The following is a 14,891-nucleotide window of genomic DNA, read 5'->3' as shown; positions in this document are numbered from 1 at the left end:
TCCCTCTGCTGATCAGGCACTTTTAAAACTGCAACAAGATTTTAATGAAATCAAATATTCCCTCCTGAATCTTAAACTGTCTTTGAATGCAAATAAAACTGAATATATGATCTTTTTCTAAAAACATAATTTAAGTAACGTGCAAACTACAAATCTTTTTCACTCTGTTCTTCGTTTTATTACAGGTGATGAAGTTGAAACCCATCACTGTTCTCTATGAAAAAGTAGGTTGTCCATCACTGTCTATTAGAAGAGAACAGCACTGTATGAAATTGATCTATAAGGGACTTCAAAACTGCCAGAATACCTCACATGCTTGTTATTCATTGATACCAGAACATTTAATACCAGATCACGCGACTGCATAAGGCTAAGGACGAGCCGCACCAAAACTGAGACGGGAAAGAGGCTTTTAGCTGTTTTGCTTCACAAAAATAGAATCCAAGGAAAAGCTAAACCCAATGCAACAGTGACTTAATCACAATTTAATGATAAACTGTTATACACACACCTGCACCTGTTTTTAATGTTTTATATGGACTTATATATTTGTTTGTGTGTTCTGGCTTGTATTGCATTTTAAACTGTGCACCCATGAAAAACAGAGCTCAAGTGCTCTCATTGGGTTCCCCTGTATAAACAAAGATAAATAAATACATCTAAATTGTTGATATATGTGTGGCAATCCAAGGGGGTGACTAAATAAAATGTAAAATTAGATAAAAAAAAATATAACTTTACATCCTTAAACCTCTGGTACATATGTTTAACCTTTCTCTGGCCGAGGATGTTATACCATTTGAACTGAAAAGAGCAAACATTATTCCCGTATTTAAAGACGATGAACCTGGCATTTTCAATCACCAATCTCTGTTTTACCAACAATATCAAACATTCTTGAAGAACTTGTTTATCAGAGTTTAATAGATCACCTCTGTGTGAATTTTCAACCACTTTGCACTTTACATCTGTGAGTCATAGAACCATAGTTACATACATAACTCTCACTATATTGGTGGGGTCTATGTCTTTGAAGCAGCAACCTCGTGCATACTAAAGTTATAGTGTAAATGACTTTTTCAATCGGACTGACCACAATAATGTTTGTGTCAATTTTTATTAACTTTGCATAAAGTAATTTCTGGCTCTGTATATAGATTTGGAAAGTCTAATATGAAATAGTGGATGTTTTTGTTTGCATAGTCAATATTATAAAGAATGTGATGTTGGTCCAATTGACTGTTTTCGTGTAATAGTGAATACAGTTAATCCCCCAGTTTTCATAATAATTGGATAATCCTGGTCTTTTCATGTACATTGTAAGGGACACTTGCGTCACCATTGGTTGTGTGCTCATTAGTCTGCTCTATGCAGGTTTTCATTTTGCACTGTTGGTTACAATTTTAGCTCTGTAGACTGATGCAAGTGGTGATTAGCAGGTATCAAAAAACAGGAAATAATGATGTTTTTTGATAAAGTGTTACACAGAAACCGTAATGAATATCTAAAAAAAAAAAAAAGATAACTATTGATTATCAACTTCTCCAGATGTGGCATGTGGAGTGTGAGGTCATTTGGATCAAAAACCTAGGACTAGGTAAGTTTCATATAAACATATGTCAAAGTGACAGCACAAATACCATCCTGTATGGGCGACTTCCTGTGTGATATAGAGTATTGCTCTAATTATGTTTCAGGGTTGTCCTCATGTGTCTCATCGCTCGTTGGCCTAAGTCGAGGTACATGTGTCTTCCATCCCACAGGGGTCACTTAAAGGTGGCGCTATAGAGCCATTTTTTGTGGACCATGTAAATATTGTTATGACAATTTCACACTGAGCTGGTTCAGTGTGCCAACTTTGGTGCGTTTCTGTTGATGTGTAGTGGCTCTTTCCCTCTCTATTGTGTGATTTTGTTTGAGTACTATTCACTTACAATGGGAGTTTTGGAGAACCCTAGAAGAAAACTGTACAGAATAGGACATGGGTTTCATTGGCTTTTCTGATCAAGGGCACATAAAACATTTTTTTGCAGTATCACTAATTAAAGTCAAAGTATTTTTTTTCTCCTCATTGTAAACTTTGTGCAGTCCTATAGATGATGTTCTAGCATTAAGTGTGCTTGACATCATTGTGATCAGTGGCATCCAGTGTATAAGTGACTCAAATTTCAACATGGTTCATCTAAGCATGCGGTGGTACTTTTTTTAGAAGTCTTTCTGCCCCTGCTGGTCAACCGTGAAAAATGCCCCATATCCATCATAGAAATTTTTGCATCTTCTCATGTATAGATTTTAATCCCCACGTTTTATATAAATTTAATAATGTTGATATTTCATGTCTATGGTAGAGGGCGCTATACTGTACACTTTTCATATACTCCATAATCCATTATATTCAGGCCGAGATCATACATTAGTGATGAAAATTTGAGCTCTCTAGGCCAATGCCTGCGGCCGTGAGGAATCATCAAAGAAACAGCAAATGAAGGCGTTTTTCACCAGTATGTTGCTCACAAACATTAAAGAGTATGCCAAAAAATGACAAGATCGGTTTAACATAAACCCATTAAAAGTGACAACAGAACTTCAATCCAATATGGCCGACTTCCTGTTCATCATAGGGCAGACCTTCAATTCAGCTTTAGGCTTGTCTCATGGAGCTTTATCACTGTTCTGAATTTCATGAGCCACTCCAGAACATGCCTGTTCCCACTCCTGGTGGAGTCAAATTTGTGCTCCCCGTGTTAAATTGGCTTATTAATTGTCATCATGCCCATTTTATCAATAATCATCAACATGCGTTCATTTAAAAAAAAAAGAGTTAAATCAGAACAGATTTGACACATGTACAGAGCATTACTTTATGTTGCATGTCTCACATGAAAATCCTCCAATTTAAATTAGTTTCAATACAGCACATTGTAATAAATATGAAACAAAAAACAATATGGACTTTGGTTTGAAAGAATAAGTTGTAGTGAAGCAAATATTTTTCACATATAAAATCATCTATGTCAGTCTAAACAGTTTTGAATGTTTGAAATAATGTTTCAGTTTTTGTCACAGTTTTATTCTTTTCTTATTTGATTCAAATGTTTTGTAAGGGCGCTTGATGATCGTGAGCATCTCCTCTGTCTTTAGAGTATAGATAATCGGGTCAAGTAAAGGCGGTATAGTGTGTGTGAGTGTAGAATTGATCATCCGAGTGTTTGGTGTAAAGTAGGTAGCAAATGCAGTTATATTTGTGCTAATAAGTGGTATAAAAAAAATAGTAACAAGAATCAAATGAGAGGTGCAGGTTTTTAAAGCTTTTAGACGTTCTTTTCCTTTTGCAATTCTCTTCAGTGCAAGACCAATGAAAAAGTAAGTGAGTGCTATGAGAAAGAAGGGAAAGAACAACATGATAAACGCACCAAATATAGCGACATAGTGGTTAAGTAAATAACTGTTACAGGCAAGTCTAAACACAGGCCCATGGTCACAGAAAAAACTCTGAATGACAAGAGAGTTGCAAAAAGAGAGACGATTGATAAGGCCAGCCAGGCTGCTTATTACACTTAGAGATAGAAGCCAAACAAATAGCAACATTACAGCAACAGCTGATTTAGTCACAACTTTGTGGTAGTGTAAAGGGAAACAAATAGCTACAAACCTGTCAAAAGACATTGTCACAAGTGTCCAGGACTGAACACTGCCGAAAAACAACACAAAAAACATGTAACTAAGACACGCCTCATAGGAGATGTATCTGTTTTCAAACAGAAAAGTGTCCAAGACTTTGGGAATGAGAGCAGTGCTGCCGCACAGGTCTGTCAGAGCCAGGTTGAACACAATCATGTATTTGGGCGTATGAAGAGATCTGACCAGCAAAATAATCAGGAGAAGAACCACATTTCCAAAGACAGTCATTATATAAACAAAACACAGGAAAATGTAGAAATATGTATCATGTGGAAAGTCATGAAATCCACTGATATAAAACTGCTCTGGACGAACAAAAGTTGAGTTTGTTAAAGATCTTTGTTTCTTTTCCTTTTCCATTTCTGAAGAATGACCAGAAAAATATGTGGTCAAACAACAAGGTGAAGCAAAATGAAGTGTGTCTGAGACAGTGACATTTATACATCCCCTGAATAATCACCTATGGGTGCAATGAATATGCAATTAAGGGGAGGCTAATCTCCTGCTCGTTCAATAACTAATACAATTGTAATTGAATTATTACAAAGACTGGAGTGTAACTGGCCCGTCTGTAGAACTAGACAATATATTGCTCTATCATGGAGTCGTCTTGAAGCGTCTGAAGCACATTGGATTTGACAACGCTACATGTAATTGGTTCCAAAATTATTTGTCAATCAGCTTTTCTAACTTTAAGTAAAGGAGTGCCTCAAGGCTCAATTTTGGGCCCCCTACTTTTTACTATTTTCATTAATTCCACTGGTTACAAATTAAGAGAAAGTCACACACATTTAAATGCAGATGATGCTGTTGTATATGCAAGTGCTCCCTCTGCTGATCAGGCACTTTTAAAACTGCAACAAGATTTTAATTAAATCAAATATTCCCTCCTGAATCTTAAACTGTCTTAGAATGCAAATAAAACTAAATATATGATCTTTTTCTAAAAACATAATTTAAGTAATGTGCAAACTACAAATCTTTTTCACTCTGCTCTTCGTTTTATTACAGGTGATGAAGTTGAAACCCATCACTGTTCTCTATGAAAAAGTGGGTTGTCCATCACTGTCTATTAGAAGAGAACAGCACTGTATGAAATTGATCTATAAGGGACTTCAAAACTGCCAGAATACCTCACATGCTTGTTATTCATTGATACCAGAACATTTAATACCAGATCACGCGAGTGCATAAGGCTAAGGACGAGCCGCACCAAAACTGAGACGGGAAAGAGGCTTTTAGCTGTTTTGCTTCACAAAAATAGAATCCAAGGAAAAGCAAAACCAAATGAATCGGTGACTTAATCACAATTTAATAATAACAAACTGTTATACACACACCTGCATCTGATTTTAATGTTTTATATGGACTTATATATTTGTTTGTTTGTTTGATTTGGCTTGTATTGTATTTTAAACAGAGCGCCCATTAAAAACAGAGCCCAAGTGCTCTCATTGGGTTCCCCTGTATAAACATAAGCTCTATCACTGAATTTCATGAGCCTACTCCAGAACATGCCTGTTCTGACTCCTAATGGGGCCAAATTTGTGCTCCCTGTGTTAAATTAGTTTATTAATTGTCATGATGCCCATTTTATCAACTGTGAGACTTTTCATCAATGATCAGAGGGTCAAAAATGCAATTATTTGGGGGGGGGGGGGATAATCAGGAACAATGCTCCTCGCCAGTTACTTTGTTACTAGCTCGGACCAATGACATTAAAGGCCTCAATAATATGTGTACATTTTTAAAAAAGAGTTAAATCAGAACAGATTTGACACATGTACAGAGCATTACTTTATGTTGCATGTCTCACACGCAAATCCTCCAATTTAAATTAGTTTCAATACAGCACATTGTAATAAATATGAAACAAAAAACAATATGGAGTCTTGGTCTGAAAGAAGAAGTTGCAGTCAAGTAAATATTTTTCACATATAAAATCATCTATGTCGGTTGAAACAGTTTTGAATGTTTAAAATAATGTTTCAGTTTTTGTCACAGTTTTATTCTTTTCTTATCTGATATAAATTGTTTGTAAAGACGTTTGATGATCGTGAGCATCTCCTCTGTCTTTAGAGTATAGATAATCGGGTTAAGTAAAGACGGTATAGTGTGTGTGAGTGTAGAATTGATCATCCGAGTGTTTGGTTTTAAGTAGGTAGTCAACACAGCTATATTTGTGCTAATAATTGGCATAAAAAAGATTGTAACAAGAATCAAATGAGAGGTGCAGGTTTTTAAAGCTTTTAGACGTTCTTTTCCTTTTGCAATTCTCTTCAGTGCAAGACCAATGAAAAAGTAAGTGAGTGCTATGAGAAAAAAGGGAAAGAACAACATGACAGACAAAACAAATGAACTGAAATTGTAGTTCAGTAAATAACTGTTACAGGCAAGTCTAAACACAGACCCATGGTCACAGTAAAAACTCTGAATGACAAGAGAGTTACAAAAAGAGAGACGATTAATAAGGCCAGCCAGGCTGCTTATTACACTTAGAGATAGAAGCCAAACAAATAGCAACATTACAGCAACAGCTGATTTAGTCACAACTTTGTGGTAGTGTAAAGGGAAACAAATAGCTACAAACCTGTCAAAAGACATTGTCACAAGTGTCCAGGACTGAACACTGCCGAAAAACAACACAAAAAACATGTAACTAAGACACGCCTCATAGGAGATGTATCTGTTTTCAAACAGAAAAGTGTCCAAGACTTTGGGAATGAGAGCAGTGCTGCCGCACAGGTCTGTCAGAGCCAGGTTGAACACAATCATGTATTTGGGCGTATGAAGAGATCTGACCAGCAAAATAATCAGGAGAAGAACCACATTTCCAAAGACAGTCATTATATAAACAAAACACAGGAAAATGTAGAAATATGTACCATGTGGAAAGTCATGAAATCCACTGATATAAAACTGCTCTGGACGAACAAAAGTTGAGTTTGTTAAAGATCTTTGTTTCTTTTCCTTTTCCATTTCTGAAGAATGAACAGAAAAATATGTGGTCAAACAACAAGGTGAAGCAAAATGAAGTGTGTCTGAGACAGTGACATTTATACATCCCCTGAATAATCACCTATGCGTGCAATGAATATGCAATTAAGGGGAGGCTAATCTCCTGCTCTTTCTATAACTGATAAAATTGTAATTGAATTATTACAAAGGCTGGAGTGTAACTGGCCCGTCTGTAGAACTAGACAATATATTGCTCTATCATGGAGTCGTCTTGAAGCGTCTGACAAATAATTTTGGAACCAATTACATGTAGCGTTGTCAAATCCAATGTGCTTCAATCAGATTTTCTAACTTTAAGTAAAGGAGAGCCTCAAGGCTCAATTTTGGGCCCCCTACTTTTTACTATTTTCATTAATTCCACTGGTTACAAATTAAGAGAAAGTCACACACATTTAAATGCAGATGATGCTGTTGTATATGCAAGTGCTCCCTCTGCTGATCAGGCACTTTTAAAACTGCAACAAGATTTTAATGAAATCAAATATTCCCTCCTGAATCTTAAACTGTCTTTGAATGCAAATAAAACTGAATATATGATCTTTTTCTAAAAACATAATTTAAGTAACGTGCAAACTACAAATCTTTTTCACTCTGTTCTTCGTTTTATTACAGGTGATGAAGTTGAAACCCATCACTGTTCTCTATGAAAAAGTAGGTTGTCCATCACTGTCTATTAGAAGAGAACAGCACTGTATGAAATTGATCTATAAGGGACTTCAAAACTGCCAGAATACCTCACATGCTTGTTATTCATTGATACCAGAACATTTAATACCAGATCACGCGACTGCATAAGGCTAAGGACGAGCCGCACCAAAACTGAGACGGGAAAGAGGCTTTTAGCTGTTTTGCTTCACAAAAATAGAATCCAAGGAAAAGCAAAACCCAATGCAACAGTGACTTAATCACAATTTAATGATAAACTGTTATACACACACCTGCACCTGTTTTTAATGTTTTATATGGACTTATATATTTGTTTGTGTGTTTTGGCTTGTATTGCATTTTAAACTGTGCACCCATGAAAAACAGAGCTCAAGTGCTCTCATTGGGTTCCCCTGTATAAACAAAGATAAATAAATACATCTAAATTGTTGATATATGTGTGGCAATCCAAGGGGGTGACTAAATAAAATGTAAAATTAGATAAAAAAAAATATAACTTTACATCCTTAAACCTCTGGTACATATGTTTAACCTTTCTCTGGCCGAGGATGTTATACCATTTGAACTGAAAAGAGCAAACATTATTCCCGTATTTAAAGACGATGAACCTGGCATTTTCAATCACCAATCTCTGTTTTACCAACAATATCAAACATTCTTGAAGAACTTGTTTATCAGAGTTTAATAGATCACCTCTGTGTGAATTTTCAACCACTTTGCACTTTACATCTGTGAGTCATAGAACCATAGTTACATACATAACTCTCACTATATTGGTGGGGTCTATGTCTTTGAAGCAGCAACCTCGTGCATACTAAAGTTATAGTGTAAATGACTTTTTCAATCGGACTGACCACAATAATGTTTGTGTCAATTTTTATTAACTTTGCATAAAGTAATTTCTGGCTCTGTATATAGATTTGGAAAGTCTAATATGAAATAGTGGATGTTTTTGTTTGCATAGTCAATATTATAAAGAATGTGATGTTGGTCCAATTGACTGTTTTCGTGTAATAGTGAATACAGTTAATCCCCCAGTTTTCATAATAATTGGATAATCCTGGTCTTTTCATGTACATTGTAAGGGACACTTGCGTCACCATTGGTTATGTGCTCATTAGTCTGCTCTATGCAGGTTTTCATTTTGCACTGTTGGTTACAATTTTAGCTCTGTAGACTGATGCAAGTGGTGATTAGCAGGTATCAAAAAACAGGAAATAATGATGTTTTTTGATAAAGTGTTACACAGAAACCGTAATGAATATCTAAAAAAAAAAAAAGATAACTATTGATTATCAACTTCTCCAGATGTGGCATGTGGAGTGTGAGGTCATTTGGATCAAAAGCCTAGGACTAGGTAAGTTTCATATAAACATATGTCAAAGTGACGGCACAAATACCATCCTGTATGGGCGACTTCCTGTGTGATATAGAGTATTGCTCTAATTATGTTTCAGGGTTGTCCTCATGTGTCTCATCGCTCGTTGGCCTAAGTCGAGGTACATGTGTCTTCCATCCCACAGGGGTCACTTAAAGGTGGCGCTATAGAGCCATTTTTTGTGGACCATGTAAATATTGTTATGACAATTTCACACTGAGCTGGTTCAGTGTGCCAACTTTGGTGCGTTTCTGTTGATGTGTAGTGGCTCTTTCCCTCTCTATTGTGTGATTTTGTTTGAGTGCTATTCACTTACAATGGGAGTTTTGGAGAACCCTAGAAGAAAACTGTACAGAATAGGACATGGGTTTCATTGGCTTTTCTGATCAAGGGCACATAAAAAGTTTTTTTGCAGTATCACTAATTAAAGTCAAAGTATTTTTTTTCTCCTCATTGTAAACTTTGTGCAGTCCTATAGATGATGTTCTAGCATTAAGTGTGCTTGACATCATTGTGATCAGTGGCATCCAGTGTATAAGTGACTCAAATTTCAACATGGTTCATCTAAGCATGCGGTGGTACTTTTTTAGAAGTCTTTCTGCCCCTGCTGGTCAACCGTGAAAAATGCCCCATATCCATCATAGAATTTTTTGCAGCTTCTCATGTATAGATTTCAATCCCCAAGTTTAATAATGTTGATATTTCATGTCTATGGTAGAGGGCGCTATACTGTACACTTTTCATATACTCCATAATCCATTATATTCAGGCCGAGATCATACATTAGTGATGAAAATTTTAGCTCTCTAGGCCAATGCCTGCGGCCGTGAGGAATCAAAGAAACAGCAAATGAAGGCGTTTTTCACCAGTATGTTGCTCACAAACATTAAAGAGTATGCCAAAAAATGACAAGATCGGTTTAACATAAAACCATTAAAAGTGACAACAGAACTTCAATCCAATATGGCCGACTTCCTGTTCATCATAGGGCAGACCTTCAATTCAGCTTTAGGCTTGTCTCATGGAGCTTTATCACTGTTCTGAATTTCATGAGCCACTCCAGAACATGCCTGTTCCCACTCCTGGTGGAGTCAAATTTGTGCTCCCCGTGTTAAATTGGCTTATTAATTGTCATCATGCCCATTTTATCAATAATCATCAACATGTGTTCATTTTAAAAAAAGAGTTAAATCAGAACAGATTTGACACATGTACAGAGCATTACTTTATGTTGCATGTCTCAGATGAAAATCCTCCAATTTAAATTAGTTTCAATACAGCACATTGTAATAAATATGAAACAAAAAATAATATGGACTTTGGTTTGAAAGAATAAGTTGTAGTCAAGCAAATATTTTTCACATATAAAATCATCTATGTCAGTCTAAACAGTTTTGAATGTTTGAAATAATGTTTCAGTTTTTGTCACAGTTTTATTCTTTTCTTATCTGATATAAATCGTTTGTAAAGACGTTTGATGATCGTGAGCATCTCCTCTGTCTTTAGAGTATAGATAATCGGGTCAAGTAAAGGCGGTATAGTGTGTGTGAGTGTAGAATTGATCATCCGAGTGTTTGGGTTTAAGTAGGTAGTCAACACAGCTATATTTGAGCTAATAAGTGGCATAAAAAAGATTGTAACAAGAATCAAATGAGAGGTGCAGGTTTTTAAAGCTTTTAGACGTTCTTTTCCTTTTGCAATTCTCTTCAGTGCAAGACCAATGAAAAAGTAAGTGAGTGCTATGAGAAAGAAGGGAAAGAACAACATGATAAACACACCAAATATAGAAACATTAAGGTTCAGTAAATAACTGTTACAGGCAAGTCTATACACAGGCCCATTTCCACAGTAAAAACTCTGAATGACAAGAGAGTTACAAAAAGAGAGACGATTGATAAGGCCAGCCAGGCTGCTTATTACACTTAGAGATAGAAGCCAAACAAATAGCAACATTACAGCAACAGCTGATTTAGTCACAACTTTGTGGTAGTGTAAAGGGAAACAAATAGCTACAAACCTGTCAAAAGACATTGTCACAAGTGTCCAGGACTGAACACTGGCGAAAAACAACACAAAAAACATGTAACTAAGACACGCCTCATAGGAGATGTATCTGTTTTCAAACAGAAAAGTGTCCAAGACTTTGGGAATGAGAGCAGTGCTGCCGCACAGGTCTGTCAGAGCCAGGTTGAACACAATCATGTATTTGGGCGTATGAAGAGATCTGACCAGCAAAATAATCAGGAGAAGAACCACATTTCCAAAGACAGTCATTATATAAACAAAACACAGGAAAATGTAGAAATATGTATCATGTGGAAAGTCATGAAATCCAATATAAAACTGCTCTGGACGAACAAAAGTTGAGTTTGTTAAAGATCTTTGTTTCTTTTCCTTTTCCATTTCTGAAGAATGAACTGAAAAATATGTGGTCAAACAACAAGGTGAAGCAAAATGAAGTGTGTCTGAGACAGTGACATTTATACATCCCCTGAATAATCACCTATGCGTGCAATGAATATGCAATTAAGGGGAGGCTAATCTCCTGCTCTTTCTATAACTTCAATAAAATACAATTGTAATCGAATGATTATAAAGACTAGAGTGTATTTGGCCTGTCCGCAGAGCTAGGCAATATCGAAATGTCAAAATTGTTGATATGCCAACCATGCCATGGGGCATAGCCCATAAAAGTGCACTGACTCAACAGAGTATATTTACAAAATAGTATCTATTATTTATTATTACTGTTTCTTTTTTTTTTTTTTACTGGGTTTAGTTTACACATGAGTTGTTCATTCACATTGATACATGTCCATCAGGCCAATCCAGGCTTCAGCACAGGTCAGAGAGTTGACTGTTAGAAAATAATGAAATAGCAAAAATAAGTCGAAACCGAAAACAAAGCAGAAGTTGGTGCTCTTAAACAGCACAGATTACAGTACCCATAAATGAGTTGGGGGTTAGCATGAGCCTCTTTTCCATTGGCCTTGTGAGGGCGGAGGGACAGACTATCACATCGCCCCGACAGCCTAAGGAAAACTGTCATTTTTAAACTTTAAAACTCAGGACAAGGTGATAAATTGAAAATAATTAGATTTATTTGCATTGGGGCAGCATTGTCTTACTGCACCCTCCAGCCTCAAGGTTAGCATTTTACCTCATTATATTTGTTTTCTAAAAATACAAACAGGAAGCAACTCAGAATCATTAAAATAGTACAATTCATGCACAAGATTAATAATTAAAACAACTTTTACATTCAGCATTCATTTCACTGCTACCTTTTTCATTTTGAAGGTCGTTTTTACTGAATGTCTAATCTCATTTGTCTGTAAAACATAGACAGCTGGGTTTAACATAGCGGGCAAAAGGGTGGTTAATGAAACTGTTATAATCCTGACATTCGGATGAATATTTGCTGCAAAACGATAAACAAATAAGATTGGAATGTAGTAAATAGCCACCAGTGAAAGATGACCTGAGCATGTCTTGATGGCTTTGATTCTCTCTTGTGCTACAGATATTTTGGACAGAGCGTAAGAAATATAGACGTAACTTGCTAAGATAAAAATTAAGGGAATCCACAGCAGCAGAATTGGGCACAGACCTGCCACCACACGACTGGGGGTCACATCGTTGCAGGCAATTCGGTAAATTGGACCGTGATCACAGTAATAGCTTTTGATAACAACAGATTCACAAAAGGAGAGTCGAGTGAGAAGTCCACTTGATATCATAACTAATAAGACAACACTGAGCCAAAATGACCCCAGGAGAGCAAACATGAATTTAAAGGTGACTCTGACATGATAATGAAGAGGATCGGCAATAGCCATCAGTCTGTCAATGGCCAGAGCCACCAAGTTAAGGGACTGCATGGAGAGGAAGACAAAACAGAAAAACATGTAGGCTAAGCAGTCATTATAGGGAATGCGGTTATGCTGAAATAAAAAAGTGTCAATGACTTTCGGCACCAAAGCACAAGTCCCACACAGATCAGTTATGGCTAAACTAAACACTGCAACATATTTGGGAGTTCTGAGACGACGATCCAAAATTATTACTACCATCACAAAGACATTACCCACAACAGACACAATATAAATAGCGAAAAGAAAAGCATAGTAATAATTTACATGTGGAATGCCAATTAAACCAGCTATTAAAAAATAAGGAGGCCGCACAAAAGTAATGTTTTTTCCAAGTGCAGAGTTAAAAAAATCCATCTGATCCATCCATCTGAGCGTCTGTCCCCAGCTCTCATTCGACTGAGGTTGGTCTTTTTATTATAAACCAGTGGCAGTGCTTGGGGACCGAACAGTATATCAAAGCAGATAAGATTTAAACTCAAGTGTTTAAAGGAGGTTAATCCACAAGAAAAAAATATCAAACACATATTATACTTCTTTGTAGGATATTTAGGTAATAATCAGGATTAGGTCTTAATGGTCAAAGTTTGTCTGCCAAAATGCCTTTCTCTCTATATGTGATGGGATGAAATGTTATGCTAACATTAGCTTAGCTGCTGCTGTTCATTTCTATGTTTGCGGTTAGCATACTTAAATGTCAACTTTATGCCTGTTTATGTCAAATATGGGCCCAATGTCTAAAGTTTATAATATATAGATTTATATTGGGTCCATTATTCATTTTATGCATTTTCATAGCCTTTGCTAAACAGTGTTACCCAGTGGCACTTTCAACTTGAATATACTTTGTAATTGTCATGATGCCCATTTTATCAAATGTGAGACTTTTCATCAATGTTCAGAGAATCAAAAATGCAATTATTTTGGGGGGGATAATCAGGAACAATGCCCCTCATTAGTTATTTATTTGGTTACTGGCTCAGGCCAATGACATTAAAGGCCTCAATAATATGTGTACATTTTTAAAAAGAGCTGAGTCAGGACAGATTTGACACATGTACAGAGCATTACTTTATGTTGCATGTCTCACATGCAATTCCTCCAATTTAAATTAGTTTCAATACAGCACATTGTGATATATTTGAAACAAAAAACAATATGGAGTCTTGGTCTGAAAGAACAAGTTGCAGTCAAGTAAATATTTTTCACATATAAAATCATCTATGCTGGTCAAAACAGTTTTGAATGTTTGAAATAATGTTTCAGTTTTTGTCACAATTTTATTCTTTTCTTATCTGATATAAATCGTTTGTAAAGACATTTGATGATGGTGAGCATCTCCTCTGTCTTTAGAGTATAGATAATCGGGTTAAGTAAAGACGGTATAGTGTGTGTGAGTGTAGAATTGATCATCCGAGTGTTTGGTTTTAAGTAGGTAGTCAACACAGCTATATTTGAGCTAATAATTGGCATAAAAAAGATTGTAACAAGAATCAAATGAGAGGTGCAGGTTTTTAAAGCTTTTAGACGTTCTTTTCCTTTTGCAATTCTCTTCAGTGCAAGACCAATGAAAAAGTAAGTGAGTGCTATGAGAAAGAAGGGAAAGAACAACATGATAAACGCACCAAATACAGCGACATCAAGGTTCAGTAAATAACTGTTACAGGCAAGTCTATACACAGGCCCATGGTCACAGAAAAAACTCTGAATGACAAGAGAGTTACAAAAAGAGAGACGATTGATAAGGCCAGCCAGGCTGCTTATTACACTTAGAGATAGAAGCCAAACAAATAGCAACATTACAGCAACAGCTGATGGAGTCACAACTTTGTGGTAGTGTAAAGGGAAACAAATAGCTACAAACCTGTCAAAAGACATTGTCACAAGTGTCCAGGACTGAACACTGCCGAAAAACAACACAAAAAACATGTAACTAAGACACGCCTCATAGGAGATGTATCTGTTTTCAAACAGAAAAGTGTCCAAGACTTTGGGAATGAGAGCAGTGCTGCCGCACAGGTCTGTCAGAGCCAGGTTGAACACAATCATGTATTTGGGCGTATGAAGAGATCTGACCAGCAAAATAATCAGGAGAAGAACCACATTTCCAAAGACAGTCATTATATAAACAAAACACAGGAAAATGTAGAAATATGTACCATGTGGAAAGTCATGAAATCCACTGATATAAAACTGCTCTGGACGAACAAAAGTTGAGTTTGTTAAAGATCTTTGTTTCTTTTCCTTTTCCATTTCTGAAGAATGAACAGAAAAAT

The 14,891-nt window shown here is 36.1% G+C and overlaps 2 protein-coding genes and 3 pseudogenes across 2 annotated transcripts; all 5 read right to left on the bottom strand.

Moving 5' to 3' along the window:
- Positions 1-3,060: 3,060 nt before the first annotated feature.
- LOC117381644 (olfactory receptor 1496-like) lies at positions 3,061-4,041 on the bottom strand. The gene has a single exon (XM_033978635.1). It carries the CDS (start codon positions 4,039-4,041, stop codon positions 3,061-3,063), a length of 981 nt encoding a protein of 326 aa, XP_033834526.1.
- A 1,587-nt stretch (positions 4,042-5,628) lies between these two features.
- On the bottom strand, positions 5,629-6,660 carry LOC117381642 (olfactory receptor 1-like; annotated as a pseudogene).
- A 3,457-nt stretch (positions 6,661-10,117) lies between these two features.
- On the bottom strand, positions 10,118-11,146 carry LOC117381641 (olfactory receptor 146-like; annotated as a pseudogene).
- Positions 11,147-12,012: 866 nt separating this feature from the next.
- LOC117381640 (olfactory receptor 1-like) lies at positions 12,013-12,972 on the bottom strand. The gene has a single exon (XM_033978632.1). The coding sequence runs from the start codon at positions 12,970-12,972 to the stop codon at positions 12,013-12,015; it is 960 nt and encodes a 319-aa protein (XP_033834523.1).
- An 873-nt stretch (positions 12,973-13,845) lies between these two features.
- Positions 13,846-14,868, bottom strand: LOC117381638 (olfactory receptor 1-like; annotated as a pseudogene).
- Positions 14,869-14,891: the final 23 nt, after the last annotated feature.

This window comes from Periophthalmus magnuspinnatus, chromosome 14 (assembly GCF_009829125.3).
Source record: "Periophthalmus magnuspinnatus isolate fPerMag1 chromosome 14, fPerMag1.2.pri, whole genome shotgun sequence".
Taxonomy (NCBI): Eukaryota; Metazoa; Chordata; class Actinopteri; order Gobiiformes; family Gobiidae; genus Periophthalmus; species Periophthalmus magnuspinnatus.
Note: the sequence above shows the minus strand (reverse complement) of the source record. Positions and strands in the feature narration are given on the sequence as shown.